The sequence below is a fragment of the Podarcis gaigeae genome (genome assembly GCF_964106915.1).
Source record: "Podarcis gaigeae genome assembly, chromosome: 14".
In the NCBI taxonomy this organism is placed as follows: domain Eukaryota; kingdom Metazoa; phylum Chordata; class Lepidosauria; order Squamata; family Lacertidae; genus Podarcis; species Podarcis gaigeae.
In genome coordinates this window covers 52,715,023-52,742,073 of record NC_139690.1, presented here as the reverse complement: position 1 = coordinate 52,742,073, position 27,051 = coordinate 52,715,023, and the positions used below count along the sequence as shown (strand labels likewise).

The 27,051-nt window shown below is 50.0% G+C and overlaps 1 protein-coding gene across 1 annotated transcript in view; it reads left to right on the top strand.

Annotated features, from left to right (window-relative positions):
• Positions 1-23,599, top strand: part of RNF216 (ring finger protein 216) — an 82,656-nt gene extending 59,057 nt beyond the window's left edge. Inside the window, exons 14-17 of the mRNA XM_083711402.1 lie at positions 5,068-5,165; positions 8,165-8,387; positions 15,954-16,023; positions 17,312-23,599. Of these exons, the coding sequence (XP_083567528.1) occupies positions 5,068-5,165; positions 8,165-8,387; positions 15,954-16,023; positions 17,312-17,637 (717 nt within the window). The 3' untranslated portion in view covers positions 17,638-23,599. The remainder of the gene's footprint in view (positions 1-5,067; positions 5,166-8,164; positions 8,388-15,953; positions 16,024-17,311) is intronic.
• The last annotated feature ends 3,452 nt before the right edge of the window (positions 23,600-27,051 follow it).

Genomic DNA, 27,051 nt, shown 5'->3' with positions numbered 1-27,051 from the left:
TGGCCCCTTGGCCTTCTGGTCAGTGGAAGAGACCACTTTAGCTCTGCTGGTTCAGTTCTGAGGTTTTCTCTGCGTGTTTTGGACCACACTTCCCATCAGACCCTGCTGGGTTTCCTGAAATCTATTTGGGAGTTTACGCAAGAGGGACATTGCTTCCTTCCCTGCAAGTCCCCAGCATCTGCTGGGTGCCAGTTTCCCAGAACTCTCTGCTGTGGCTCTTAGCCTTGCGCCGTTGGCATAGCTGCAGGAGGTCTAGACTTTGGAGACTTTGCATGAGCCAACATTTGTGTCTGATTAGCGTTATTTACTTTGGCTCAGGGAGGCTCTGAGCTGCTGCAAGCTTGAGATGTCCTCTGGCGATAGTCGCAGCATCCGTGTGCTCCCGGTATCAAGTGACTGGAATCGCAACTCTGTGTATGCTAATTTAGCAGTGTGAGGTCACAGCTATATTTATCTCGGCTATATAAGTCTAACCAAATAACCTGAAGTGCCTGAAGAGTCACAAACCGAGCCCCGGGTATATACCGAGCAAAACCAAGCAGGCTGCGACCTTTTGTGGCTCGTTGGCTAAAATAATATTGTGATAGTTCTCTGTGTCTGGGTGACATCCAGGTTAGGTTACTGCATTGTATGCTGCTCTCTGAGCCTGCTTGGAAACTTGTAGCTTGTCCAGAATATGGCCCAGCAATTGGGATCCTATCGCACCGGTTGAATTGGCACCCTGGCTTTATTCCAAAGCTGTTAACCATGGTTTCCTGGTTTGGATAAAGCAGGGAACCGTAGTTTATGCAAAAACCTTGCAAAATGTGCCTTTGTTTGTGCAGCCAAAAGGCTTGTCTGCATCTCCACTGAGCCAAGAGATGATAATTGAAACTCGTCTGTTGTGTTGCATGTTACTGGCATAAACTGCTTGAAGATCACAGGTGTTTGGTGTGCTCACCAGTGTTGGGAGGGCACTATTCTCACAAGGGCTTGGGCCAGCGTAGGGCTGGTGGCAGGAACAATGGTCAGCCTGGATAGCTCACCTGGTGAGAGCCTGGTGCTGATGACGCCAAGGTTGCAGGTTCGATCTCTGTATGGGACAGCTGCATATTCCTGCCTTGCAGGGGGTTGGATTAGGTGCAGCGGTTCTCAACCTGTGGGTCCCCAGATGTTGTTGGACTACAACTCCCATCATCTCCAGCTCTGGCCTTGCTAGCTAGGGGTGATGGGAGTTGTAGTTCAACAACAACTGGGGACCCACAGGTTGAGAAAAGCTGGATCAGTGTTTCCCAACCTTGGGCCTCCAGCTGTTTTTGAACTACAATTCCCATCATCCCTGACCACTGGTCTTGCTAGCTAGGGATGATGGGAGTTGTAGTCCAAAAACAGCTGGAGGCCCAAGGTTGGGAAACACTGGATTAGAGGATCCTCAGGGTCCCTCCCAACTTCAATTCTATAATTCTAAGAATTGCCAACCTACGGAGATGCCAAAGAGATCTCCTGGGTGCCCCAGGAGCGAAACTCAAATGCAGTTTTTCAAATATTTATCTGCTGCCGTTGGCAGTAAACCTTTTAAAGGCAGCTTACTATAGAACACAGAATGCAGTGAAAAATACCTGTACATTTAAAACAAGAAGGAGGAGGCCAGCTACTAATAAAGCGAGCAGCTCACCCAAAATTACTGAAATATTATCAAAGCCGACCTCCAGAGCAGACTGCCAGGCGGGGAAAGCCTCCCAGGAGTGCTGCCTGCCTTGCCCTTCATGAGCCAGTTTGGGTAGAAAGGTGGCGGCAACAACAACAAGGTGTGTTTGGGGTGGGGATTGCCAGTGGCTAAGCAAAAGCCAACCGTTACGGGATGGCAGTCGCTGCAGTCACTGCTTGCAAGGGCCCCCAACAAGATCAGCCCTAGGAACGCTTACTAGCTTGGTGAGATATTCCTTCTGTGTTAACTTACTTCAGCCTAATCCTGACCGTGTCTGCTCAGAAGTTGAGTTCCGTGGGGTTTCCTGCCAGGTGAGTGGGATTAGGGTTGCAGTGCCCGTGGGGGCCCTGAGTTCTGGGACTGGATTATACCTGGTTTTCTTTCCCTGATATTTCTAGTGCTCCCTTATCTGTTCAGCAGCTTGCCTTTCAAAGACAGATTTGCATAAGCAGTAGCACAGTCCCACCCCCATACTGAAATGAGTAGGTTCCATAGAGATTTCTTTCCATGTGCTTCGACTGCCTTCCCTTTTCAGGGTTTGTGACAGTTCCAGAAAGCCTTGCCTTATTCTTCTGCAAGGAGAGCAGAGATACAGGACTTGAAGCAACACAAATCTTGCCAGCAGCTTCACTTTTCACAGAGCAAGGCTGACAGCCGTGTGTGATTCTGTCACTCTAGCATTGCTGTCTCAGCCTCCTTTTTGGCCCAGGTGGCATTTTCCTTTGCAGGCCAAATACATACATACCTTGAGATCTCACTGTGTTTTAAGTGACTAGCTGGCCCAATAAAAGCTCTTGTCTCTCTTCCAAATGCTGTGAGATTTGCAATAATCTCCCAGTATCCTTGGCTTGCTCTGAGCTGCGTTTTGCATAATCCCCGTGGATTACCAGGGGGTGGAAGCCAGGCTGCTTCCTGATTCTTATCAACCAACTACAGTTTCCCAAAGCACTTAGCAGTGCTAAGGAGGCCTGGCTGCCATGTTCCTTGGCTCAGCAGCTGTTGACAGCAAGTCTCCTCCTCTTTAGACTCTGAGCACCTTGATGGCTGTGGCAGCCTTGCTGCTGCGCCTGGCGGGCGCTGCTTCCAACCACTGGGCGGCACTGTCTGCTGCTGGATGAGCTCCTGCTTGGAACAGCTGCACTTTATTAAAAAGGAGGAGGCAGCTTTGCATTTTTGCAAGGAACTTTGAATGCAAATAGCTCCCCTCCGCCTTTAGAGAAAATTGGAAAATTAGGGAGACTGATGTGTGAGGGCTCCCTCTCCCTTCCTCCGACAGTGAGGGGCTCAAAATGCATTTTTAAAGGAAGGCTTAGCTGGCATTCTGCACCATAGCCGTGGAAGCCATATTAGACATCCAGCATGCCAGGAAGAAGAACGTTTATGGGGATGGGCTGGCAGCTGAACAGGGGAATGAGAAGAAGAAGACGTTGTGTGCTTCCTGTAAAAATCTCAGAACAGAATCATGTTCAGTTTCATAAAACTGCACACACACAGTCCATGAGGCTGATCCATTGTGTTTTGGGGTGCTTGTGGTGGAAAAATCCAAGTTATCCCCTTCCAGACACAGGTCAAACATGGGGTTCCCAAAGCAATTTCATCTGCCCTGCAACCCTACCAAGTCCTTATCTGTGTGGAGTTGTTGTTGTTGTTGTTGTTGTTGTTGTTGTTGTTGTTGTTGTTGTTGTTCTTCTTCTTCTTCTTCTTCTTCTTCTTCTTCTTCTTCTTCTTCTTCTTCTTCTTCTTCTTCTTCTTCTTCTTCTTCTTCTTCTTCCCCCTCCTCCTCCTCCTCCTCCTCCTCCTCCTCCTCCTCCTCCTCCTCCAAAAATTGATGTTGGCTTCCCTCATGAGGGAAAGCATGATGTTTTCAAAAGTTACAAAAAAATCAGGGCATGCTGTGCTTGATGCCCTACAGCTGTTCCCATGGTTTGAAGCCCCTCACAGCTCAGTGGTGCTGACTGATAAAGAGTCCCCCACCTGGGGCTCATCAAATGTTTCCTTGCTATCCTACTCTTTCCTGCAAAGAGCTCAGGGTTCTCCCCTCCCCATCCTCACAACAACCCTTTGAGGGAAAGAACGACTAGCCTGGCTTCATGGCTGAGTGGAGATTTGAACCCTGGCTGCTCAGGTCCTGGCCCAACCCTCTAACCACTGCACCACACTACCCCTTGCACTACTGCTGTCCGTTTCCACAAGGTTTTGCGGGCAAGTTCTTCAGCACCACGCTGAGCTCAGCCACCCAGGCTCTGGGGCATTGAGTCCTAGAGCAGCAAGTGCCGGCAGCCTCCGAAACCCCACAGCATGGCTCTCGCAGGGCCCTCCGTCACAAATCCCGATACCGTTTTGTGGTGCTGAGTCTGGCCATTGTCTCTCTCCTGCAGCCGCCTGGGGAGACCTGGTGGTTCAAGTTAGTGCCTTGGCTGGGAAACCAGCCTCTCATTTCCATGTGGGTTTGCTCATTAAGGCTGCCTCCCCGCCTGCCCCCCCCCCCGCTCTGGAACAGCAAGCAGCCCTTTCCCATCGCCCACCAAGCCGATGCAAACCTCTGGGTGGGCGGTCTTGATTCTGCACGAGGAGCCCACAGGTGGCAAAGGAGGGGCCCACTGGGCTGGCTGTGTGTGGCAGGATCCCCCACCCCAGTCCACACACACACACACACCAGGGATGGGGGGGGAGCCTTTTTGGCTCAGCAGGCCAGATCTTTCTCTCCCCCCACTGACCTGCCGTGGGGGCAAGGCAGACGGGACTAAGCACCACCAGCTGCTGTTGGGGAGCTGGGCCATGCTTTCTGCAGGAATCGGATGCACGAGAAAGGGGGGCCTGGCTGTGGATTTGGGGAAACTGCCTGGTGGGCCAAATGGGGAAGCCTGGACGGCCAAATTTACCTTATGGGCTGGAGGTTCTCCGTCCCTGCTGTACAGGCAAAACCTTTCCAAGGCACGGGGTGGCGGAGAAATACACGGGTGGAGCTTAAGTGAAAATTGAGCGCCTTCATGCTTTCTCCAGTTGTGGCTGATGCCCAGCATCTAAAGGGCTGCCCTGTGAACCGATTCTGTCTTCATATGTCCTTGCTGGTGCCCCTACCTTTGGAGGGAACGTGGGTCGTGACCAAGGATTGAGCCTTCTCGGTGGTGGCACCCTCTTTGTGCAATTATTTCCCTAGAGAGGCCCCTATGGCATTGAGTCTAGTGTCACCCTAGTACCCAGGGGAAGACTGGTGTGTTTATCAGTGTTTCATGCTGCCGGCCTCTGTACCCAGTGCCATTCCCCCTCCCCAGGTGTTCCTTTTGTGTTTTGTATATCTGTGTTGCCTGCAGCGCTGCTTATTTGTCTGGTATCACTGGTGTCTTCCTGCTGCTTAATGTGGTGATCTCACTCTCCAGGAAACCTGCAGGAAATGCCAGGGCCTCTGGAAGGAGCATATGAACCTCACCTGTGAGCAGCTGGCCGAGAAGGATGACATAAAATACCGAACATCTATGTAAGTAACTTTGTGGAGGGGGGCAGGGGGAACCAGGAAGCCTTTTTTTCTAGTTTCTTATTTAAGCCAGCCGAGAAATTACCTGCTACTGAGCCTCCTCAGCAAGAGGGCTTTTGTGCTTCAGGATATATCCTAGAATCATAGAATGGTGGAGTTGGAAGGGACCCCCCAAGGATCATCTAGTCCAGCCCCCTGCAATGCAGGAATCTCAGCTCAAGCATCCAGGACAGATGGCCAGCCAAGCTCTGCTTAAAAACCTCCAAGCAAGGAGAGGCCACAACCTCCTGGGGGAGACTGTTCCACTGTGGAGCAGCTCTTACTTTCAAAATGTTCTTCGTGATATTGAGCTGAAATCTGCTCTCTTGTAACTTGAAGCCATGCGTTTGAGTCCTGCACTCCAGAGCAGGAGAAAACAAGCTTGCTCCATCTTCCATGTGACAGCCCTTGAGATATTTGAAGATGGCTCTCACATCTCCTCTTTTCCAGGCTAAACCTGCCCAACTCCCTTGAGGTATCTGCTTTTATGCACTCTGGGTGCAGGACAGCCAGCGGAGAGCTGCTTTGCATATATAGTTTTAATATGGTTTCTTATTCTTGAGCAGCTGAAATTCTACTCTTGTTGCAGACAATAAAAGGTCCCGTTTGAGTCTTGGGAAGGGGAAGCGCAGCTGGAGTTCAGGCCCAGCTTCCTGCTCTGCTTGGGGCTTCCTGCTGGGAGGATGAGAGGGAGCAGGCCAGAAAACGGGGAGCAGGCTCTGCCCTAAGGGCAAGCACAGTTCCCAAAGAGGAATTTGAAATGGGGAAACTGGGAAATAAAAGAGGCGATGGAAATACAGTGTTACACCCTGCAGCATCTAGCACAGCGCATTACGGTTGCAACAACAGGCAGGAAAATCATCAAGAGAGCTGCCAAGACCCTCAGTGATTTTCAAGTGGTCTGGGGATGTGGGAGTTTGGAGCCACCAAACTAAGACACGGGTGTGAGAGGCTCTTGGCAGAGATCTAGGAATAGCAGGATGGGTTTCACCTCTTTCAGTCACAGAGCCAAGGTCCAAAGGCACATGATGCAGACATAGAATCATCTTCCTGAAGTGAAGGTCAGTCTGGTCAGTGCCCGGACAGGACTGCAAAGCCTCCCTGTGCTGTCTTGAGTCGTTGTCTTCTTCTTTGGCGATCCCTCGTAGCCGAGTAAGATTGTCTTCCATAAACACGGTTTTAACAATGAGTCCGTAAGTGACTGTGGAGGCCAATTCTGGATCCACACGCCTTCCACAGTGGGGACATTGGTTTCTGGGCGGGGATTGATCACGGTGTGGATTTGCCAGGCATGCCTTCCTCTTAGCACGTTTCTCCCTTGCGTTCTGAGTTCGAGTGTCTTCAAGGCCCAGGACACCTTTGGGAAAGGCTGTTCTCCAACTGGAGCGCTCGCAGGCCAGTGTTTCCCAGTTGTTGGTGTTTATACTACATTTTTTTAGATTTGCCTTGAGGGAGTCTTTAAACCTCTTTTGTTGATCACTAGCACTACGCTTTCCATTTTAAAGTTCAGAATAGAGCAGTTGCTGTCTTGAGCACCATATTGAGAGAGGCGCCGAGGTATAAAATGTAATATTTGTCTGGTGGGAGGGAAACGTCTGCAGTTGAAACCGTGCAATGTAAACTAAGGATCTTCAGAAAGCATCCTTGGATACTGGGCTGTGTTGTGGGAAGGAAAACAAAATGTAGGTGCTCTGTTATATAACTTGTAAACATCAGCAGAAGCACAGAGTGATTAAAATGTTGGTGCAATGCTTTAACTTGCGTGGGGAAAGCTTAAAACTATTGTCAGGCCCTAAACATCTCCTGTTTGCAGAACAGAATAGTTAGCAATCCTTTTGCAGCATCTCTGTAACCAAAACAACAGGCTCTGATTTATAAAAGGCCTCAAGCAACAGTGCAGAGTTTGCATTTCCTGCTTCTTTCATTGCCTCAGCCGTATATTTTCTGCTTGTCAGAGGTGAGGGTCTGTGTGTGCTTTGACTCCTGGGTTAAATTATTTCTGCATTAACGTTTAGCTCCCCCACCTCTTTGACGCTCTGGGAAACCAGATTTAAGCCTGCAGAATGCCAGCCGGCAATGAACCTCCTTTCACTTAATTTGTCTCCAACTCATCATAAGGTAATTCTAAATAGACAGCCACAAAGACCTCCTTGGAAACAGCATGGGAGGGGTGGGCTTCATACCCTCCCCTTCCTGGGAAAGAGCCTGTTCGAGATGGCAGGGTTGCTATTGACATGGTTGCTAAAGAATTGGGGGGGGGGGGTTTCATCTATGTGGAGACTCTGAAGGCAAGAGTGTGACACCCAGGCCCATAGATCTCTCATCAGCCAAAGAACAAGAGCACTCACTAACACACCTCTAAACAAATACATGAATAATTATATTATTGTGATTTGATAATACTTTGGGCTGTCACCATTTGAAGAAACGTTAGCTGATGAAGTCTGGATCAATGAACGATGCAATTCTCTACATGCCTGCTCAGAATTCATTGGGATTTAGTTTGCATATGACCAAACATCATAGCTTTGAAGGGAGGGACGTTTTCTTCTTTGAGGAGTGTGTGTGTGTGTGTGTGTGTGTGTGTGTGTGTGTGTGTCTATCTCAGCAGCCACCTGCATGACGGTGATGGGAAACACCTCATCTGAAATGACACCTGCCACCTTCTGTAAGAAAATCCTTATTTAAAAATAGTGTGCAGTGGATGAAGTGTTCTCCAGCCCACCAAACACAAAAGCTGATGCCATAATTCATTAAGGATATTGGCAGGCTGGACGGTGTGCAGAGGAGGGTGTCCAAGATGATCCAGGGTCTGGAAAGCGAGCCTTATGAGGAACGGTTGAAGGAGCCTGGGAAAGAGGAGGTTGAGAGGGGATACGCTAGCCATCTTCAAATATCTAAGGGGCTGCCACATTGTTTTCACCTGGTTTTTGTTTAACCCTTTCCCAATTGCCTCATTGCAGAGAAGAGAAGATGACGGCGGCCCGCATCAGAAAGTGCCACAAGTGCGCCACCGGCCTGATCAAATCCGAAGGCTGCAACCGCATGTCGTGCCGCTGTGGCGCCCAGATGTGCTACCTCTGCCGAGCCGCCATTAATGGGTACGACCACTTCTGCCAACACCCCCGATCCCCAGGGGCCCCTTGCCAAGACTGCGCCAAGTGTTCCCTCTGGACAGACCCCACGGTAAGTGACTCCAATAGACACCAGGGGCTCCGCTTCCCCCGACTGCTCTCCTGCGCAGATCTGGGAGCGGAGCATTCTGGGAGCAGCTTGTGGTACAATCACAAGTGACCTCTGGCCCTCTCCGTTGGATGTGCCGTGCCGTCGCCTCCAAGGCGGAGCTTCCTGTGGCAATATATGCATAAAAGTCAAGAGTGGCAGCTTGGTTATATTATCCAGCTTATAGCTTAATAACCAGTGAACATTTAAATGCACCTGCATGCTGCCAGCTCTCAGTACTGGCGCCCTCTCTGAGACTGCATTGCAAATGTGAGAGAAGTTACAATTTAGGAAACGTATCATAGGATCGTGGTTGGAAGGGGAGGCCCTTTTAACACCTTCCTTTTCCTGCTGCAGTGATGTGTTGGAACCAAAGTAGCCTCTGAGAACAAGCAGAGTCCACCTTCTGGCTCAGCATCCCAGCATATCGCCCATTCATTGACTAAGGTGGCGAGTTTTCTAACTCTTCATAGAGCTCTTTAGTTTTTCTGCCATAGAACCCCAATGGACGATTAAGGATTCTGGAGAGAGTTGTCTGGGCCACACTCTGTTTGCAGAGAGCGCTGTCCCACACCTGGTGGAACTCCCAGTCCTGAATCCAGTGTTATCCATCTGCCTGGTCTCAGGGTGGTTCACAAAAAAAGAATATATATATATATATATATATATTTGCTTTCGTAGATTTTCACGGGTACAGGAATGCAGGTTTTGGTGTCCTCGGGTGTCTTCCCGTGTAAAAGTTGGGGTGTCTAGGCGACGTTTCGACGAGGTCTCACTCGTCATCTTCAGGCTGGTGCTTTCGGCTTCTTGTTACTGGAACAGAGCGGGATCTCAATGTTTGAGTTCCTATAAATACTGTAGAGGGGGTGTGGTGTCTAGGATATCACTCAAGAAATCACTCAAGGTATCTCTCAAGTAATTAAGGAACAAAAGAAGAAAAGGCACACTAGCCTGGGAACTTCCTCTCTGCCCAGAACATTGGAGGCTAGACACCACACCCCCTCTACAGTATTTATAGGAACTCAAACATTGAGATCCCGCTCTGTTCCAGTAACAAGAAGCCGAAAGCACCAGCCTGAAGATGACGAGTGAGACCTCGTCGAAACGTCGCCTAGACACCCCAACTTTTACACGGGAAGACACCCGAGGACACCAAAACCTGCATATATATATATATATATATATATATATATATATATATATATATATATAAAATATCCAATAGGGGCCCCCACAAAAAGAGCCACATTTTAAAAGGGCATAGGATGTAAATTGGATCAACCAAAGACCTGGTTAAAAAGGAATGTTTTTGCCTGGCGCCTAAAGGTGTGTAATGAAGGTGCCAGGCAAACTTCCCTAGGGAGAGCATTCCACAGACAGGGAGCCACTGCAGAGAAGGCCCCGTTCTCGTGTTGCCACCCTCTGGACCTCTCTTCTACAAGCACCTTCCTTATTCCTTGTTTCTCTCACTGTGGTACAATGTCCAAGGCACAGCAGGAAGGCTTCCGCTGCCCTGCACAGGAGTCCACAGAGCTACGTACTAATGTGTTTCCACACGCCACTTAAGCCAGTTCCTTCCCCAAAGTGGCTTGCCTTGCCTTCCATAGGTTGCAGTCCATCTCCCTGCTAGTTCTCAGCCATGAGCAGGCTGCCTGGGCCTCCGTGTAGGAGCTCTCCCTTCTCTGGGGGGCTTCATCCCCCCCCCTTCCCACCCGCCCTGCTTGCTGACTCCATTCCAGCCCTGTACTCTCTCCCTCCTCCTGCCTTGCCTCTTGCTACTCAAGCGCTCCCTGACTAAGCTGGGAATGATTTGAAAGGAGCTCTTCTCCCTCCCTTCCCCCTCCTGGAAGTGTCTGCCTCATGAAATCATTTCAGAGCTTATTGGGAACGGCTGTGCCTGCACATGCATGAAAAAGGAAGCCCTTTTATTAATATTTCTTCAAAAATGGGGGGGGGGGGGAGAATGCATTGCAAATGGAGAAACCAGCTCCCAGTAACTCTTTTTAAAATGCCAAAAAAATATTTCTCCACCCTGAAATAATTAGCCAGTCTCTCCCTCCTCCCTCCCATCTTTTGGTGATATTGGTGCACTGGACAAAAATCCCCTATAGAAATATTCTGTGATTGCATTTTTTATTTTATTTTTTGAACTCTGTGCTGGTTGATAATGTCTCCTTCCTGTCTGGCCCTTTCCCCCTTTCCCAACACTCCACATTTTCTTTCGCTTAGCTGTGCTCTTGCTGTGTGTAGAGGCGCACGCCTGGAACTACTGAAGCAGGGAAACAAAAATAGATGCGCTTTGTTTCCCTTCCACTCCAGCGGAAAGGAGTGCAGTGATCCAGCAGCCTGCACCCAATTTCCTGCAAGGGGGGAGCACATCCCATGCCCCACCCTCTGGGGTGAGCTTTGCGGGGGGGGGGGTGTTGTAGCATCCTAGTTCCAGATGCAGCTCTGAGAAGAGGCCAGCCCTCATGACACCACCAAGACACCAACCACATCCCTCACTCCAGTAGCTTCCGCTGCCGAGTTGGTTAAAAGGGGATAATCAATAGAATGGTGCTAATGCATTTCGGTGAACAGATTATTTAACCGATTTAAAGGGATCTTTAAGTAGCATAAAGCCATTGAAGCGATGGAGAAGGTAAAAGCAGAATAAAGCACAAGTTCTAAAACCAATAAAATGGTTCTCGTCAGCTCTAAAAACAATGCAACCATATTTACAAGTTCTAAAAACGATAAAATGTTTTCATCAGCTGTGCGGTTGTTCCGTAAATGGCGGGAGGGGAGGCTGACTTGGCATTCAGGATTCCTTCCATTTTCATTGTGGTTAACACTTAATGACATCTCAGCAGACAGACAGTTGCTAAATGAAATTCCTGTTGCTTAGGAGCAGGGCTATTGTGCTCCGTGCAGCAGCCTGCATCACCTATAGCTAGCAACACCAGGCTAAACTACGCAACATTAGCAAACACATGCAGATTTGCTTGATTTCCGTGATTTATGCAAGGTGCAGAGTCCCTCCTTTTCTCTCCGCAAGGGCTGGATTGGGTTTAACTCTGTGCAAAATGTTAATCGTTGGTGCAGCTTCTCTGCATGGTCCCCGTTGCAGTGCATAAAGAACAGGAAGACCCAAAGAACAGAGAGAGGAAATGAAGATACAGTTAAGGCCCAAAGTGTAATGCATTTGTGTGTGTGATAGCAGAAGATAGAACACGGGTTGGAAATTTTCTCACAACCTTCATGTGCATAACTGGCCGGTAGAAGTTATGTCACCTATTTTTGCTGGCAGAGTGTTAGCTGTAAGCACAACCTGTTTTTTATGCCGTAAATTATACAAAATGTCCAAACAGTGTGCAATAAATATACACTTAACAAGGGTGAGAATGGAATATTTTGTTCCGATTCCCAGGGCAAAGCAGAATAAACACCACTTGAGTATGGTAAACATGAGCTTTTGCTAGCCATGTTCTTTGAATACAATACAGTACTATTTTCATATTTTTGAGTCTTGTTTATGCACTGCTATCTTGGGACCCAATTATATTTTGGCATGCTCAGGCAGAGGCAATTTACAGGGGGAAGAAAACTTGTGTGAATTCTTAAGTTGCAGTTTCTGGGCTGGGATAAAGCTCTGCCAGGAATGCTGCCCTCCTTCATTCTGCACCCTCAGCAGGCAGAAACATTGGCACTTTCACTGTGCCCCCTATATATGTGTCAGGCGTTAATACCGCCATGTGTGCAGCTGCTTTGCTCCTTTGTCCCCTCCCAGGCTTCCCCCAATTTCTCTTTAAAGTATGCAAATCCATATTGTACATTAATCACGTGCCAAAAGAACGAATAGCTGAGCAGGAAAGTGTGCAATGTGAAGTGAAAATATGCACTGAAAACTGGCGCGTTTCAGCAGCATTTGGGCAGAGGCGTAGCACTTTGCAGAATTAAGAAATGAGGTGGGGAGGTGCAGACTTGGCCTCCGTGCTGCTGCTCAAGCAAACTGACGGCCTGGTCACTTTTTCTCACCCCTTGGAGATCCTCTCAGGCAGAACGTGGCAAGATCACATTGCTGGCCAAAACTCTCTTGCTGTTTGGGGGGAACCTACGGGACCGCCTCTCCTGGCATGCCCAACGGAGGACCTTAAGGTCCACAAATGACAACACTTTGGAGGTCCCAAGACGCAAGGTGGTTAGATTGGTCTCAGCTAGGGCCAGGGCCTTTTCAGTACTGGCCCCCACTTGGTGGAATGCTCTGTCACTAGAGACCAGGGCCCTGCGGGACTTGACATCTTTCCGCAGGGCCTGCAAGAGAGAACTGTTCCTCCTGGCCTTCGCTTTGCACTCAGTCTGACCCTCATGTTTCCCTCCCCTTATGGTTTTGATATATGGGCTACTTTTAAAATGAGGCTGCATTTTAAATTGCATTTTAACTGTATTTTAAATTGTTTCCCCCCCTATTATGTTTTTACTGTAATTTTACTGGTGTTAGCTGCCCTCTGGCCAGGGAGGGCAGGGTATAAATAATTTTTTAAAAATTATTATTATTATTATTATTATTATTATTATTATTAGCAAGTCCACAAGCTTCCAGGAAAACCATACAGTGTGGCTGCAGCTGGGGATTCTCCCCATGGTGGCTTCAGTGGGGAGCTGACGGAGCCCGTCCCCCCCGCCCGCTCTGAGCCTGCAGCTGGCTCCCAGTCACACCTGCGCAATCCCAGGTGACTTGCTCTGCGCTGCTCCAGCAGAACCTGACAAGATGCAGGCCTCCTACCTGTCACCACTGCATCACACCCTTTCTCTAAGGAATTCAGAATGGCAGGTCAGGGGCAGGAGGGAGCCACACGGTTTATCCTCACAAAAATCTTTCTAGGGCTTGCAGTCAGTCAGATCCAGCAGGGCTTATCCTACTCTCTGATTTGGGGGGAAAGGGAATTTGAGGAAAGCAGCTGCCTGGCTCTGCTCTCTCTCCGTGTGTGTATGAGAGAGAAATGTCCTGTGTTGTCGTTCTTCCAGTGGTACTGATGGGATTAATTCCAGAGCAGCACCAACATTAGTCTGTTGAAGCAGCAACAACAAAAATAATGCCGTTTTCTGTGGCACCTCTGCCGTAACAGCACAGCCAAAGGCCTTGAAGAAGGAAGAGCTGTGGGCTGTGATATTTCACAAGCACAGTAATTGGCGATTTTGCTGCCCTCCTGTTCTCAGCTTTTGCTGTGTTTGCTTGTAGTGGGGGAAAAAATCTCTGCCCTTGAAATACCAAACTTGATTACGGTTCTCAGCTGGGATTAGTGCCTCGGGGGCACCTTCTCACATCCAGGATCAGGCCACGTGGCCCAAAGCGGGGAGTTCGCCACCTACCCACTTGTAAAGCAGATGCGCGATACGACTGGGTCAGAGTTGTGACTGCAAAGGCTTTCCTGGAGTGGCCGTCTGCTAACAACGATCCGTAGGGTCTCTGTTTTGGAAAGCCTTTTGGAGGCAGCCTGCTGACTCAGGAAAGAAATGGGAGTGAGGGACCAGCCTTGCTGGACAGAAGACTTCTCCTCGCTGGTGGGATGCTGAGCTCCTCCCGCCAGAAAGCAGAACGGGGAAACTTGGCATAGTATCGAGATGTGCTGGGCTTCACCAGATTCAAATCTGGAAGCTGGCAAGCCTCCTGAACCCATCCATGAGTTATGCAAAGACAGCACATTTTGCAGGCGTGTCCCAGGGCGCTCTCCAAATCCAGAGCGTTTTCCACATTGGATGGGGGGGTGGGGGGTGGAATACAGGAAGAGATTAAAAGGGGGAAATGAAAACAAGCTGTGCTGAAGTTCTTTGCATCTCGCAAGGCAGCCAGACTCTCCCTCCAACTAGTTCTGCAGTCTACATCTCTCTCTCTCACTTTCTGTCCCCCTGATCCTATGCTCTGCATAAAGTTTTAAGATGTAACTTTGGGCATGCTTCCAAAATTGAGGTTTTTTGAGAACTTTGGAATGTGGGGACATGCAGAGGGGTGAGGTAGAGGAATGGAGAGAAAGGAGAATGGAGTAAGGATGGCCCTGTTTTGGAGAGAGCGTGCGGTCTAGGCTGGCAAGCAGTGTTGGCGATTGTGGCCGGTCCTGTCGTTGGACAGAGTGAGGGTGGGGACTCTTTGTTTCCTGCCAGTCTTGGTTAATCCCCTTCTCCCAGCATATGTCGTGGGCATTGCGGATGGGAGACGCCCCCTGCCCAGCCAGCTGAGCAAGCAGGCAGAGAAATTCTGTGTGGCAGGAGCAGGAGCAGCAAACAACATCACAGTGAATCGTTGTCACTTGTCTTCCCTTCCCCCACTGCCCTGCTCACAGTTGTGAAGAATATTCCTCCGTTATGAATAGTCCATGTCGCCATTAAAAAAAAGAGGATGGAAGAGGCCAGTATAGCTGTGGAATGCCCCTAGATCAAGTGACTTTTCTTCTTTTAATTTCTTAACCTAGCACAAGGTTGCCATCTGCACTGGCCAGATGTTGTCACTGAGAATCTATAACTGTTGGTCCATCATTTGAAAAATGAGGCTTTCAAGCTGTCTTTTCCCAAAATGGCAACCAGACATGCCATTTTGGCGACCGCAACCTTGGATTCAGGAGCCATTTGGCGCTTAGTTTATAGGCCTGAGTTTCTAGCTCTGCTCCTATTGAGCCTCTTAATCTGATTATTCAAGGCCTGCCTCCTCCTCCATGGCAGGCAGCCTCTCCCGGGCAGCCCGGCTGTGGGGCTCTCTGGAGCTGGAGCTGCCCCCTGAACATTTCACGCTTGGATGCCATTTAAAGGATTAGCATCGCTCCAGCTGCTCCTTGGCAGGGCTGGGGGGAGGCGCCGCTTGTTGCCATCTGCTTCGTCAGTCTTGCAAGCTTTGCGGCAGGATCAGTGTTCTGCCTGTAAGCGGCTTAGTCACGCTCCACGGTGTGGGTGAGGATTCGTGCAAGCGCACAGCAAGTTGTCTGCAGTGTGGCCGTGCACCTGCTGCTTGCCCCCCCCCCCCATTTCAAATGCAGTGCAAGATGTTGCTGAAGATATTCGGCTGCACAGCCGGCCGTCTGCACCCGCAGCGCTGGAGAGGCGTCCCCCCAGAACCTCTTTTTCGTGGCAGCCGGGGCTTAGAGCGACCCGGCTGGCTGAAAGGGTGCTCAGTTTCCACAGGAAGTGGTTATTCGCTGCGTACCAAATTCAGATTCCTGCAAACCTCCTCCTCCATCTCCTTTTCTTCGAATAAGGTCCTGGCCCTCAGGCCTCAAAGTGTCCGGGGTGATCTCGAGAATCAGATGCGGTCGCTGAGCAAGATTTCTAATAATAGCCAGGGAAAATATATAAACAGCAACACACTTTTGCAGAAAAAATGTGTGCAAAATTGGCAGAAGTCTCTTGGGTTTGCATATTTCTGCACAATTTGCAGAATTGTGCAGATTTTCTCACTGCCGATTTCGGCACAGAAATTCGATTTTCCTTCTTCGTCTGTTTGGGCGTTGAGAGAAAACAGCCTAGCTCGCTGATGCTTTTGTTTGTTTCTGTCCTTTCTAGGAGGATGACGAGAAGATAATCCAGGAGATTCAGAAGGAAGCTGAAGAGGAGCAAAAGAGGAAAAACGGAGGTGGGTGGTGCCTCCCCCTCCCCCCTTAACAGGCAGAGGTCGATGGGGGTCCCTGGAGAACGGAGCAGCCCCAATTCCAAAAAGCACTTTCTGCCAATGCCCCATGATTTACCCACACAAGACACACTTGGCTGGTTGTTTGTCTGCCTATTGGTTGATCTTGCAAACTTTAAATGAAAATGAGCTGGTAGAGTTTTCACAATTCAGCATCCTAGGGATATTCTGTAGCCTCAAGGGGTCTGTAGTCATCATCATCATCATCATCATCATCATCATCATCATCACTTATTTAACTTCTATACTGCCTTCATCTGAGGATCGCAGAGCAGTTTAAAGTATAGAAACACACAAATACATAACATAATAACCCTGGGATAACCTCAGCTGCACTGCCTGAGTTTTGGCAGGCAGGTTTCAGCCAGGCCTGTGTACGTGGCATGCAGGTCTTCTGCAGAAAAAGCAGAGTATTACAACCACCGTGGGGTTTTAGCCGAAGGTTACGTTTGGAGAAAAGGATTGAGAAAGGTGAATTCCAATGGCAAGTACAGTGGCACCTTGGTTTACAACCATAATCCATTCCGGAGGTCTGTTTGTAAACCAAAACAGGTTGTAACCCATGGCGTGCTTTCGCCAATGGGGCCTCCAAAATTTTTTTGTTCATAATCCAAAAAAAAGGGTTGTAATCCAAAAAATGGTTGCAAACCGGGACACGCACTTCCAGGTTTGATGTGTTTGTAATCCAAAACATGTGCAAACTCTAATAAGTTTGAGTACATTTGCTGTTCACCGAAATTACTTCTTTTTAAATTATATATGTGACATAGGGGGAAACTGGTTTTTGTTTTTTTGAAAAAGTTGGCTCATTGCATGAGTTGATGGACTAAAATCCATCATGCGCAAAAGCCGTAGACCTAAAGCAGGAAGCATGGGAGTTGCCTGCATCTCTTATAGCAGCGGTATTAGAAAATGGAGAATATCTCGTGTGGTGTTCTTTAAAAGTTCTGTAGGATTTATACAGTTTTAAATCTGCTGCTCGGTTAATCATTGCACTTTTTAGATAACTCAGAAAGATTTTTCCAAACAGATTTCAATCCAAGCCAGCCTGGTTCTCCAATAGCTGCTGCCGGACCTCTCGATTCTTCTGACCGCCTTTGGCTCAGGGGTCCATAAACATCTGGGGGAGTCAGGCTGGCCCTTCCCTGCCCCCATCGCTTTAAAGGTTGAAGCTGAACTGCTGATTCTGCTGTTTACCTGCCCTCCACATTGTTGTCTTTCTTTCCTCCTCTAGAAAACAGTTTCAAGCGGATTGGGCCCCCGGCAGAGAAGCCTGCAGAGAAAATCCCGCGAATCGAAGCCATCCCCAGGCCGGTCCCACAGAACCTTCACCACCAAATGCCCCCTTACCCGTTTGTGCACCCCGCCTACCCGCTGAACATGCCCCCCGTCCGCCCGCTCTACAACAACATTGGCCACATCAACATGGGGCCCATCCCTGCCCCTTACGTGCCCCCCCTGCCCAACATGCGGGTGAACTACGACTTCCCCCAGGTGAACCTGCCGCTGGAGCACAACCTCCCGATGCACTTTGGCCCACAGCCGCGGCACCGGTTCTGACCCGGCTCAGGGCGGCGCCAGGACTTTGGGAAGTCTCTGCAGGGAAAGTCCACACACTGGCTGACGCAGCCCGCCCCTTCCTCTCTTCTCCACTGTCCCAGTAAACTGCAAGCGCTGAACACGCTCCTGGGCGACCCTCCGGTCTTCTCGTCCCCCAAGGCAAGATCAGCACCTTTGCTGCCCAGTCTCTGTTGCGGGAAGCGGAAGGGACAGGAGGCTCGCCCTGGCACCCTTTTGCTTCCGCCGCTCGTCTAGGAAGGAAGTTCTCCACTCAGTGAGGTAGGCAGGGGGTGCAGGGTGCTTGTCTGGCAAGAGGCAGCGACGACTCGGACCCACGTGCCAAAACCACAGTTCTCTTGCCTGTCCAAACAGTGCCGAGAGTGGGAAAGAATCAGGTAGGAGGTTCAGCTCTGGCCAGCTACAGATTTTGAGCGGTGTGGTTGACGGGCAAATTAAACCATTGATGGGAAACCACCGAGGCCAGCAGAAGTTGGCAGAGGCCGTTGCAAAGACCAGATTGGCAGCTTCTGTGGCCCTCAGGTCAGGGAGAAACCCCAGCAGAGCTCTTCCCACCACAACCATCTTGTGCCTTTGGCACAGGAGTCAGACGGTGGGTTGCAGCCAACTAAGTCCTACTCAAGAGTAGACCCGTTGAAACCAGTGAGCCTAAGTTGGCCGTGTCCATGAAGTTCAATGCCTCCACTCTGAGCAGGACTCGCGTTGGCTGCAACCCAGCCTTCCCCGACTCAGTGTGTTGGTGGGTCTGGCTTTTCAAAGAGATATCAGAGGCCTCTGATTCTTCCGAGGTGCCAAACTGAAGACTTGCTGTCACTCAGCGCAGCTCAGTGTAACGTGAGACCACATCTGTTTAAAATAAATGCAGCTTCTGTGGCTGGAACAGTTCTTAAGTGTGTGAGCCAAACCTCTGGTGCTGGGCCTCTGACTTAGCAGTGCTGTGGCTTTGGTGTGCGTTGCCCCTGCGACTGCTTCCTGCTGGGCTTTGCATTGCACATGGAAAGCCTTGTGGGTTGAATCCTGGTACAGCTGCAGGGAGGGCGGTGTGGGTGGTGATGTGTCCGGAATCCTTGGAAGGAACCGGGTGAGCGTCGGCTGGCTTCACAGGCGAGCTTCTGCCTCCTCTGGTGTTGTGGTCGGTGTTCGGGGTCTTCAGCATGTTGGGAGTACCTCTCGTTGACTTGTCTAGTTGTGGTCTGAAGCACTCTGGGGCATCTTGCAGGCTTGGAGGTCAAGGAATTCCCCCCTGCACACTTGAAAGGCATTTCCAGCTCCCAGAAGGTCGCAAAGTTGCTCCTGCATACATGGGAGCTCCACGAGGCCAGTGGAGCCCTCGTTAATTGGGACAGGGCAGTCATGACCCAAGTGCTCCTGGGCGCTCTGCATATGTGCAAAGGCTTCCTTGGATTCTTGAGCCGCTGACCCACCGCACTCGGCTGTGGAAACCTTCAGCCTGCAGCTTTCCATTTGGATTATTCCAGGCAGGGCTGGAAGAGGGTTTGTTGGTCTCCAGCTCCCATGCCCAGAGGGATGATGGGAGTTGTAGTCCAGCAGCCTCCGGAGGACCACCATGGATTCCCCACCCTTGGCTTAAGGGCTGTTTTGTACCAACGCCGGCAAATGCACAGCCGGTTGCAGCCTGCCCTTCAGAGGCTCCCATGTGCCTGAGCACTGACCTTCTGCATGACTTGCGGAACTCCAGAGCTCTGTAGTCCTGCCTCTGCTTCAAGGAGGGGTCTCTGGTGCCAGATACGGACCACTTCTCGCACAATGACACGTCAGGTCTGTCCACACTTTAAGGCTTCTGTGCGGCGAGTGCGGCAGGAATGAGCACTGGATCACATCCTGTCTGCCTGACTTAACGCCAGCCATTTGAAACAGTTTTTTTCCGCAAAGCTGTGAACATGGATGCTCTCATTTGCTAGGATTATGAGCAACTCACAGAAAATAACTCCAATGGAGAAGAATTTCCAACCACCCTTTTGCTTAATAATAAATACATTTCGCACTTACTCTTTGAAATTCTGGGTCTCTTTTCCTTTTAGAAGTATTACGATAAAGCATCTTTGGGGTGGAGTGGGGGCGTGGAACCAGTTCTGAGTTGGGCTCTTCTCTCCCCCGACCTTCCCTTTGACCTTCGTAGTCCTGGGACTATGGGCCACAGACAAAGCCAGATATGGCAGCTCCCCCCTTTCCCCTCTCTTCCGATGTTGGCCCCCCTCCTCCTTGAATGGAAGGCTGCTCATGGTTTTGGGAGCTCCCTGCATGAGCTCCACCAGGGCACTGAAAACAGGCAAACCTTAAACCCTGAGAGGCAACCAAAACAATTCTCCCAATAGCCGTGGGGATGCTGTTGCCTCTTGCCCTCCCCTCTTCCCTTGCAATACGTACCCAGGCACCACCACCTATTTATTTGGAAACTGATCTGTTTCAATCCCTCCCACTCATTTTATTTGGTGCTCTCCTGGACTGCAACTCACCTGATCATTGGCCAGGCTGGGTGGGGGGCTGAGTCTATAACATCTGGAGGGCACCAGGTTGGGAATAGCTGAGGGAGTGTGTAACAAAAGTGAAACAATGACTCCTTTGCTACAGAGAGAGAACAACTGCGTGTGTGTGTGTGTGTGTGTGTGTGTGTGTGTGTGCGCGCGCGCTGCGGATGAATCTGGCAATACCTGCATTCCAAGTTCGTTCTGTGTAACCTGTTGGCTTAAAAGTTCCATTGCGTTGACTGTTCCATGTTTGCCGTAGTTTAAAATCATGCTGTTTGTCGACACTGCTGCTCCTGTTCAGTGATTCTTAAAAGGGGTCACGATACAGCTGGCCAAGTGCTCTTCGGTTGATTTCTCTTCAGGTTTTGACATTAGCATCTTAACTTTAAAACAAAAGATTATTTGATGTAGCAATTGCCGGACATGCAGGTGGTGCTGTGTTTGGAGAAAAGCGACATCAACAGGGCTAGCTGTCAGGAAACAAAGGATGGGAGGGCGTGTGTGAGTGCATGCAGCAACCAGCTATGTATGAAATAAACCCCTCTTGTATCACAGCTGTAGACAAAGAGGTGGCCTGTGGGTGCCATCCTGCGGTTTAATTGATAAGAGAAGCTGCTTCTGAAAGCACTTGGTGTTGGTGCATCGCTCCCAGTTTGTCCGTTGGCACTGCCTTTCCAGGATTGCTTCTGCAGCGTGCATGCAGACTAAAGCCCAGCGGCATTGAATCTTCCCCCAGTCACTTTGGCTCCCCTTCCGTGGGTCTCGCTGGGAGGAGAACCCCCTGCGCGCTCGGAGCTGTGGGCCAGGTCCACATTCTATGCAGCAGGCACAATTTCCCTGGGGAGGCAGCGTTCCCCAGGTTGCAGATAAAGCGCGGGTGGCCTTCCTGCCTACCAGCCCATTCATGTGCCCATGGACAGTTGTGCCGGGACATCCTGATGCTGTGTCCATGTGTCTTGAAAGATGCGGGTGAGGACCTTGCACCCCATTTTGTCTTGGGGAATTCTGATGCGCTCACAGTGTTTGTGTTGGCTGTGCAGAGTGGGAGGCTCCCCAGAGTGGCCAGTGCTCAGAGGCAAAGCTCAACTTCTGGCAAGGAGCTTGACGTTTTTGCCAACAGGCTGCAGAATCGCCCTGGCATGTGCAGGGGCCCTGGGTGCCTTTAGCAAGATGTTTAGAGCCTTCCTAATGCCGACCGAGCAGATCCTTGCACGCCAACAGCAGGTCCTAAGAATGGCGTTTCCCTGTTGTTAGGCTACTGTGCTCTCTTCCCCTTTGCTTTGACCAGCTCACATGAAGTTTACCGTTTGTTATCTCTAAACCGTAGCATTTTGGAAGGTCTTTGTGGATGTTTGTACTTGAGTGAAGGTAGTTGGGAGCAGGCAGAGGTGCAGCTAAAGCTGGCTGCTGTTGCCCTAGTACGACTGGAGACCTTTCACTGCAGTTTGCTGGACCCGTGAGGCCCTTGGCCCTTGACCACCTCCCCATTTTCTGTGCTGACTCTAGTTCATAGCCTCCATTCATTTCAGGCTGCTTCCTGTAGAGATGGAGACTTGGGTGGCGGCAGCTCCTGTAAGCCAGAGATTGGAAGCTCAGCTGTTGCCGTTCTTCATATCCAGTGGATTTCAAAAGCCATTTAGCATGGATGGCATGGCCTATTCCTCCACCCCCACTTGGTGCCCCTTTCAATGAGGTTTTTTATTTGGCCAGGGGTCCTCCTCTTTGCATAGACAAAATACTGAAGAAAGATACCCACCCAAGCTGAATGGCTCCTTAGCCTCTGCCTCCCATCATTCTGGTGCTCTGAGTAAAATAATTCTTTAAGCGGGGATAATCCACCTCTTGGGAAATTGAGGCATTTTGACTGCAAGGACGGTGCCTTTTTTACTGCATCTGAAACGAAAACACTCTTTCCTCATTCTTTGCCTGCCCACGAGCAATGGAGAAAACCTCCTGGGGTCCATACTGACTTAAAACATGATTTTTGGCCTTGCTCATTTTGATGTGTAAGCCTGAAGCAAAGACCTCCTTAGCCTATGATCGTGAACAGAGATGCCAAGGTCCAGCTCCTGACACTTCTTGAACAGCCTTGTTCAATTGCCTCTCTCCCCCCCCCCCCCCCCCGTGGAAGCGTCCCCTTGAGCATTTCTCCTTTCTCCTTGCAACTTCTTGTTTGGGGTTGCGCGACTTTGTCCTAAACAATGAGCCCCCCACATCCCTTGAAGCAGATTTTGGTCCTCGGTCCCTTCCCATGTTAAGAACGCCACGTTGGGGAGAAAGGGCAGCCATCTGCAGGGGAAGGGGCCCGTAGGTGGCCAGGATTTCCTTTCTTGCAGGTATTCCACGATGAATCTTAACTTCGGTTATATGTTGGTTGCCTTTTCCAAGTTTCGCACGGGGAGAGCATCGTCTCTTTGGGAGGGGTTTTCTGGACTTCGGCCAGGGAAACTTTACCAAACCTAAGGGTCTGACATGAGAGAGCGTTGCCCCCGTGCTGTGACGTAGTGTGAAGGCTGGCTTCTCACTGCAGTGGTGTGCTTCTGTCCAGGCCGCTCCACCTGCAGGTGAGGCCTCTCATGACAGAATGCTTCTCTGCTCAATGTTTTTTTTTTTTAAAATCCTTGCACGCATAAAGCTAGCAAGCTCAAGGATTCTGGTCTGGCCACTTCCCCCTGCCGTGTTATTTTCCTGCATAGGGGGATTAAAAAAAAATAGCCTGAAGAGGTCCAGCCTGGAAACAACCGCTTCACTTCGAACCAGGACGGTTTAGCATGGGTAACATTGCAGTCCCTTGAGCTTGAGCCAGGCTTCCTGGACAGGGCGCCCTCCAGTTGTTCTGCAGTACAACTCCCATCAGCCCCAGCTAGTACAGCTGTGATGAGTATACAATATGGCCCTCCTGGCTGCGCATTGTAGTGCAAAACATCTGGCTGGGCAGCAGTTAGCAAAGGCTGTTGTAAACGTGCCCCTGTGGGCTCCAGGTTCTTACGACCTCCTCTCTTCTTTTGTATTTGCATTTTCCTTTGTGGCTTTTTTTTTTTTTAATTAAAAAAAAGTTCATCTCTCTTTACGGGTAGACACAGGGAAGTGTGTATTTTGTACACCCCAAGCTTGACATTTTAACAGGTACTTTCTATTATCAAATTTGCAGTGTCGCATTTAACTTGCCTTAAAAGGTGGAGAGAGAAATCTTGTATTTGCACTTCGCAAAAAAAGAAAAGAAATGGAAAAATAAGAGCAAACCCTATTGAGGGGAAATTGTGCATGTCCTGCAACTTTGTATAACAATAGCTTAAAAACGAATAAGTGGTTTATTAATAAAGAAAGGAAAAAAGAATATTTTTTTCTTTACCTTCTGGTAGGAAACCGTTCTAATATTCTGTGTGTAAAAAGTCTCTGTATTATATTGTAATTTGAATTTTTTGTAATTAAAACAACAACCTTGTGCACTCTCATTGGGTGGTTGTTTCTTCCCCCCCCCCAACCTGGCTTCTGGTTTCTCCACACCTTTTGTTGTTTGTGGTTATAGGTGGCAAAGCATCTGAACAGCCGCTGCAAGAAAAAGAAGCTGGACAAGGTGGGCTATTGGTCTGAGCCAAGAGACTCTTCCTCTGAAATCCTGTAGCTTCTTATACGGGAAATGTTCTGGGTTATTTTGGTCCTGATTTCCTCTTGCCATGACTCCTCTGGAGAGCAACAATGCCGTAGTGGAACAAGCTAAAGCAGGATAAATCTGCCATGGATGCTCTATCATTGTGCCAATGTGTTGCAGAAGATAGCCATAATAGAACCATAATAACCAGGGTGTTTGCAGAGTAGAGTTCTTCTGATTCCACCCCTAAACACCAGTCCTAAATCCCCAGCTCCCAGCACTGACATCTCTCCATGTGGATGCAATTCATGTCATTTGGAGGGTTAGATTATTCATTTTTAAAGGCAAATCTCTTTCTCCCCTGCCTCACCAGGTGGGGAATTCTGACGCACCCTCCTTTGCAAGAATTGGAGAGGGCCAGGGATCTGCTCCCTCGCCTTGGTTTGCCAGTGTAGGGTAAAGAGCAATAGGTTGTACAGTGGCCTTTCCTTCCCCACGAGGAAGAGATCTGCCCCCATTAAATGGATGTGCAGCTGTGTGTGTGGATGAGTGACAGGCACATCCAGCAAGATTAGCTCAAAGGGCAGGAGCATCCTGCATCCCTCTCCCCCCCCCCCCCCCGTCAGCCACCCCATCCCCAACCCCACCTTGCCTTCAACTCTTTGACAGCCTGATCCTCTGCATAATATGACTGGAGAGAGCTTATTTCAGGGTCTCTCCTCCATCAGCCGTGTTTTGATTTCCTCGAGCGTCTCTTCAAACTAGGAAGCAAGACCCCAGCTTTACCAGGTTTGTTCAAATAAGCAAAAATGACAGCTGCAAACAGACCTGCGTATCAGGAGAAACTAGATGAATTTTCACGGAGACTTTTGTGTTTAATTTGCAAAGTGATTTGAAAGTGGACAAATGGACAGCTCTGTTGCTCCTTCCTCTTAACAGGAGTGGCCCCCCACATGTCAGTTTTAGCCTGATCTGTGGGTTGCTGGAGCCTCCACTGCTGCAGAAAGCATTTCCTTTGTGTGGAGGAGAAAGGCCTGTCTGGGCCCAAGCAGGGCAGGGGGTTGGGGGCTGTTGTCTTTCTTCCTGCCTTTCTCTCCCTGACCTCTTCAAATAAAGGAGGTGGGGGAGGTGAAGGGAAAAGAGGAGGGAGGACAAGCCAAGCCCCCCCCCAAGCTGCTATTCAGAGCCAAGGTGTCCCCCTCCCTCCTTCCTTGCAGCATCAAAGCGTCAGGCAGCCCCTCCATGGTCAGAGACCCTTCCCCTCTTCAAGAGGGCCAGAGTTCAGCTTGGCTGCCTTGGAAAGGGGGGTGGGGTGGGGGTGAGATGCAAACTCCATGAACTGAGTGCTGGGGACAGAGGAGAGGTGAAGAGGGCAGGTTAGGGAGATGTGAAAGGAACCAGCCTTCATCTTCATTTTGAACATTCTTTTCCTCACCTTATTTCTGTTATCAACACAACCCAGTTCCTTAGAAACCCCACATGCCCAACTGCAAAAAAAAAACCAAACAACTTGCTTCACGCTGCACTTTTCTGACACTGCACAAAACATTTGTCCAGCTGCACATTTAGAACATAAATGCAGTATCTGGGAGGCTGCCTCAGCCCAGTGGAAGGGCCGTCAATGAATGTTAATTCGTGCAGCAGCTGAGATGGCTGGAATTGCTTATGGAACCAGTTTGTTAGTCTCCAATGGGAGACTCCCAGGGTCTACTCTCAAGCAAGCCCTGTTGAGCTCAGCTGGGTTTGAGCAGAGTTTGTTTTAAGGCTACCCCTGAGACAAGGTTCCTTGCATTCCATGCATTTGCAGGTAACACTGAACTGCTTTGGATCTCACAGTCCTGCCAGCAAAAGGGGACCAAATGCTTTGCTTAGCAGCACTGGAGCATAACAGAGCCTGCAGGATCAGCCCCATTACTTAGCCAGCCTCCTGTCCTCATGGTGGCCAACCAGATTCAGCAGCATTGCGGCCCAAAAGCAGGCTGACCAAATGCCTGTTAGCCAGGAGGCCTGCAAGGAGGGCGGCTTTCCCCTCCCAAAGGCGAGGCCCCCCCTCCCCGTTTCTCTCAGACAACAAATCAGAGCAAGGCTGCCCCTTCTTTCCCAAAAGGTGATGGAGAGGCGACCCCACTCCCCTTGCCCTCAAGCCTTGCTGTGCAGGGAGAAGCAGAGCCTGGCTGCAGAACGGATTCTGCCACAAATAAAAGAACCTCCAGCAAATTGCTACTGGCAACGAGGACTGGAGCACCCGGCTGCAGCTTCTTATTTTCAGACACCTCTGGACCAACCGTTTTCACACACCAGCCGCAGTCTGGAAAGCTGCTGCAGAACAGCATTATAGGAGACCCCCCGCCCTGGGGGACCCATCCCCCACTTTTCACAAGCTGCTGCACACATAACTCCTAACAGGCTGCTCTGATCATACTTGCTCTGCACTGGGCAAATGTAGGGATTCCTCAGGATTCCTGCAGAGTGTTGGAACTGCCTTAGAGTCAGCCCCCTGGCCCACCTAGCTCAGTATTGCTGAAACTGACCAGCAGCTCTCTGGTGTTTTCCTGAGGCTTCCCTCCTAGGCAGATGTTCTTAGCAGAGGCTGGATGGCCATCCATCAGGGATGCTTTAGTTAGGATTCCCAAATGGCAGGGGGCTGGACTAGACGACCCCCCGGGTACCTCCCAACTCTGCAATGCTATGGTTCTGTGGGGCTAAGCATTGCTTTCTGCCTGAGGAGCTATTAAATGACCCACCACATTCCATTGCTGAGACTAGGGCTTCTCACCACCACCTGCTGGAAGGAGGCAAATCAAGAACAGTAAATCATGCAGAGATGCAGCGGCCAACCTCCTCTCTGCGTGTGGATGCTGTGGTCTTACAAAAGACTTTAATCTGAATATTGTTATTTGCTGCACCATAGTACAAGATTGTGAGTGCACTGAGACCTGCTGCACCATAGTACAAGGTGAGCCTTCTAGTCCTCCAGAGTAGCTGACCAGACGCTCCAATGGGAAACCCGCAAGCGGGATCACGGCACAAAAGCAACTCTCCCCTCCTGCAGTTTCCAGCAACTTGGGATTCAGAAAAATCGCTGCCTCCGACTGTGGAAGCCGAGCAGAGCCATGGTAGCTAGTCATCTGTGTGAATTTGTCCAATCCTCTTCTAAAGCCAGACCCTGTGATCTTCCTCTTCTGAGGCCCTTCTTCACGTGCCTCCTCCATGAGAGGGCCAGAGGGTGGCAATACGAGAACGGGGCCTTTTCTGTGGTGGCCCTAGGGAGTTTCGGCTGGCACCTTCACTATGTATGTTTTTAGGCACTAGATG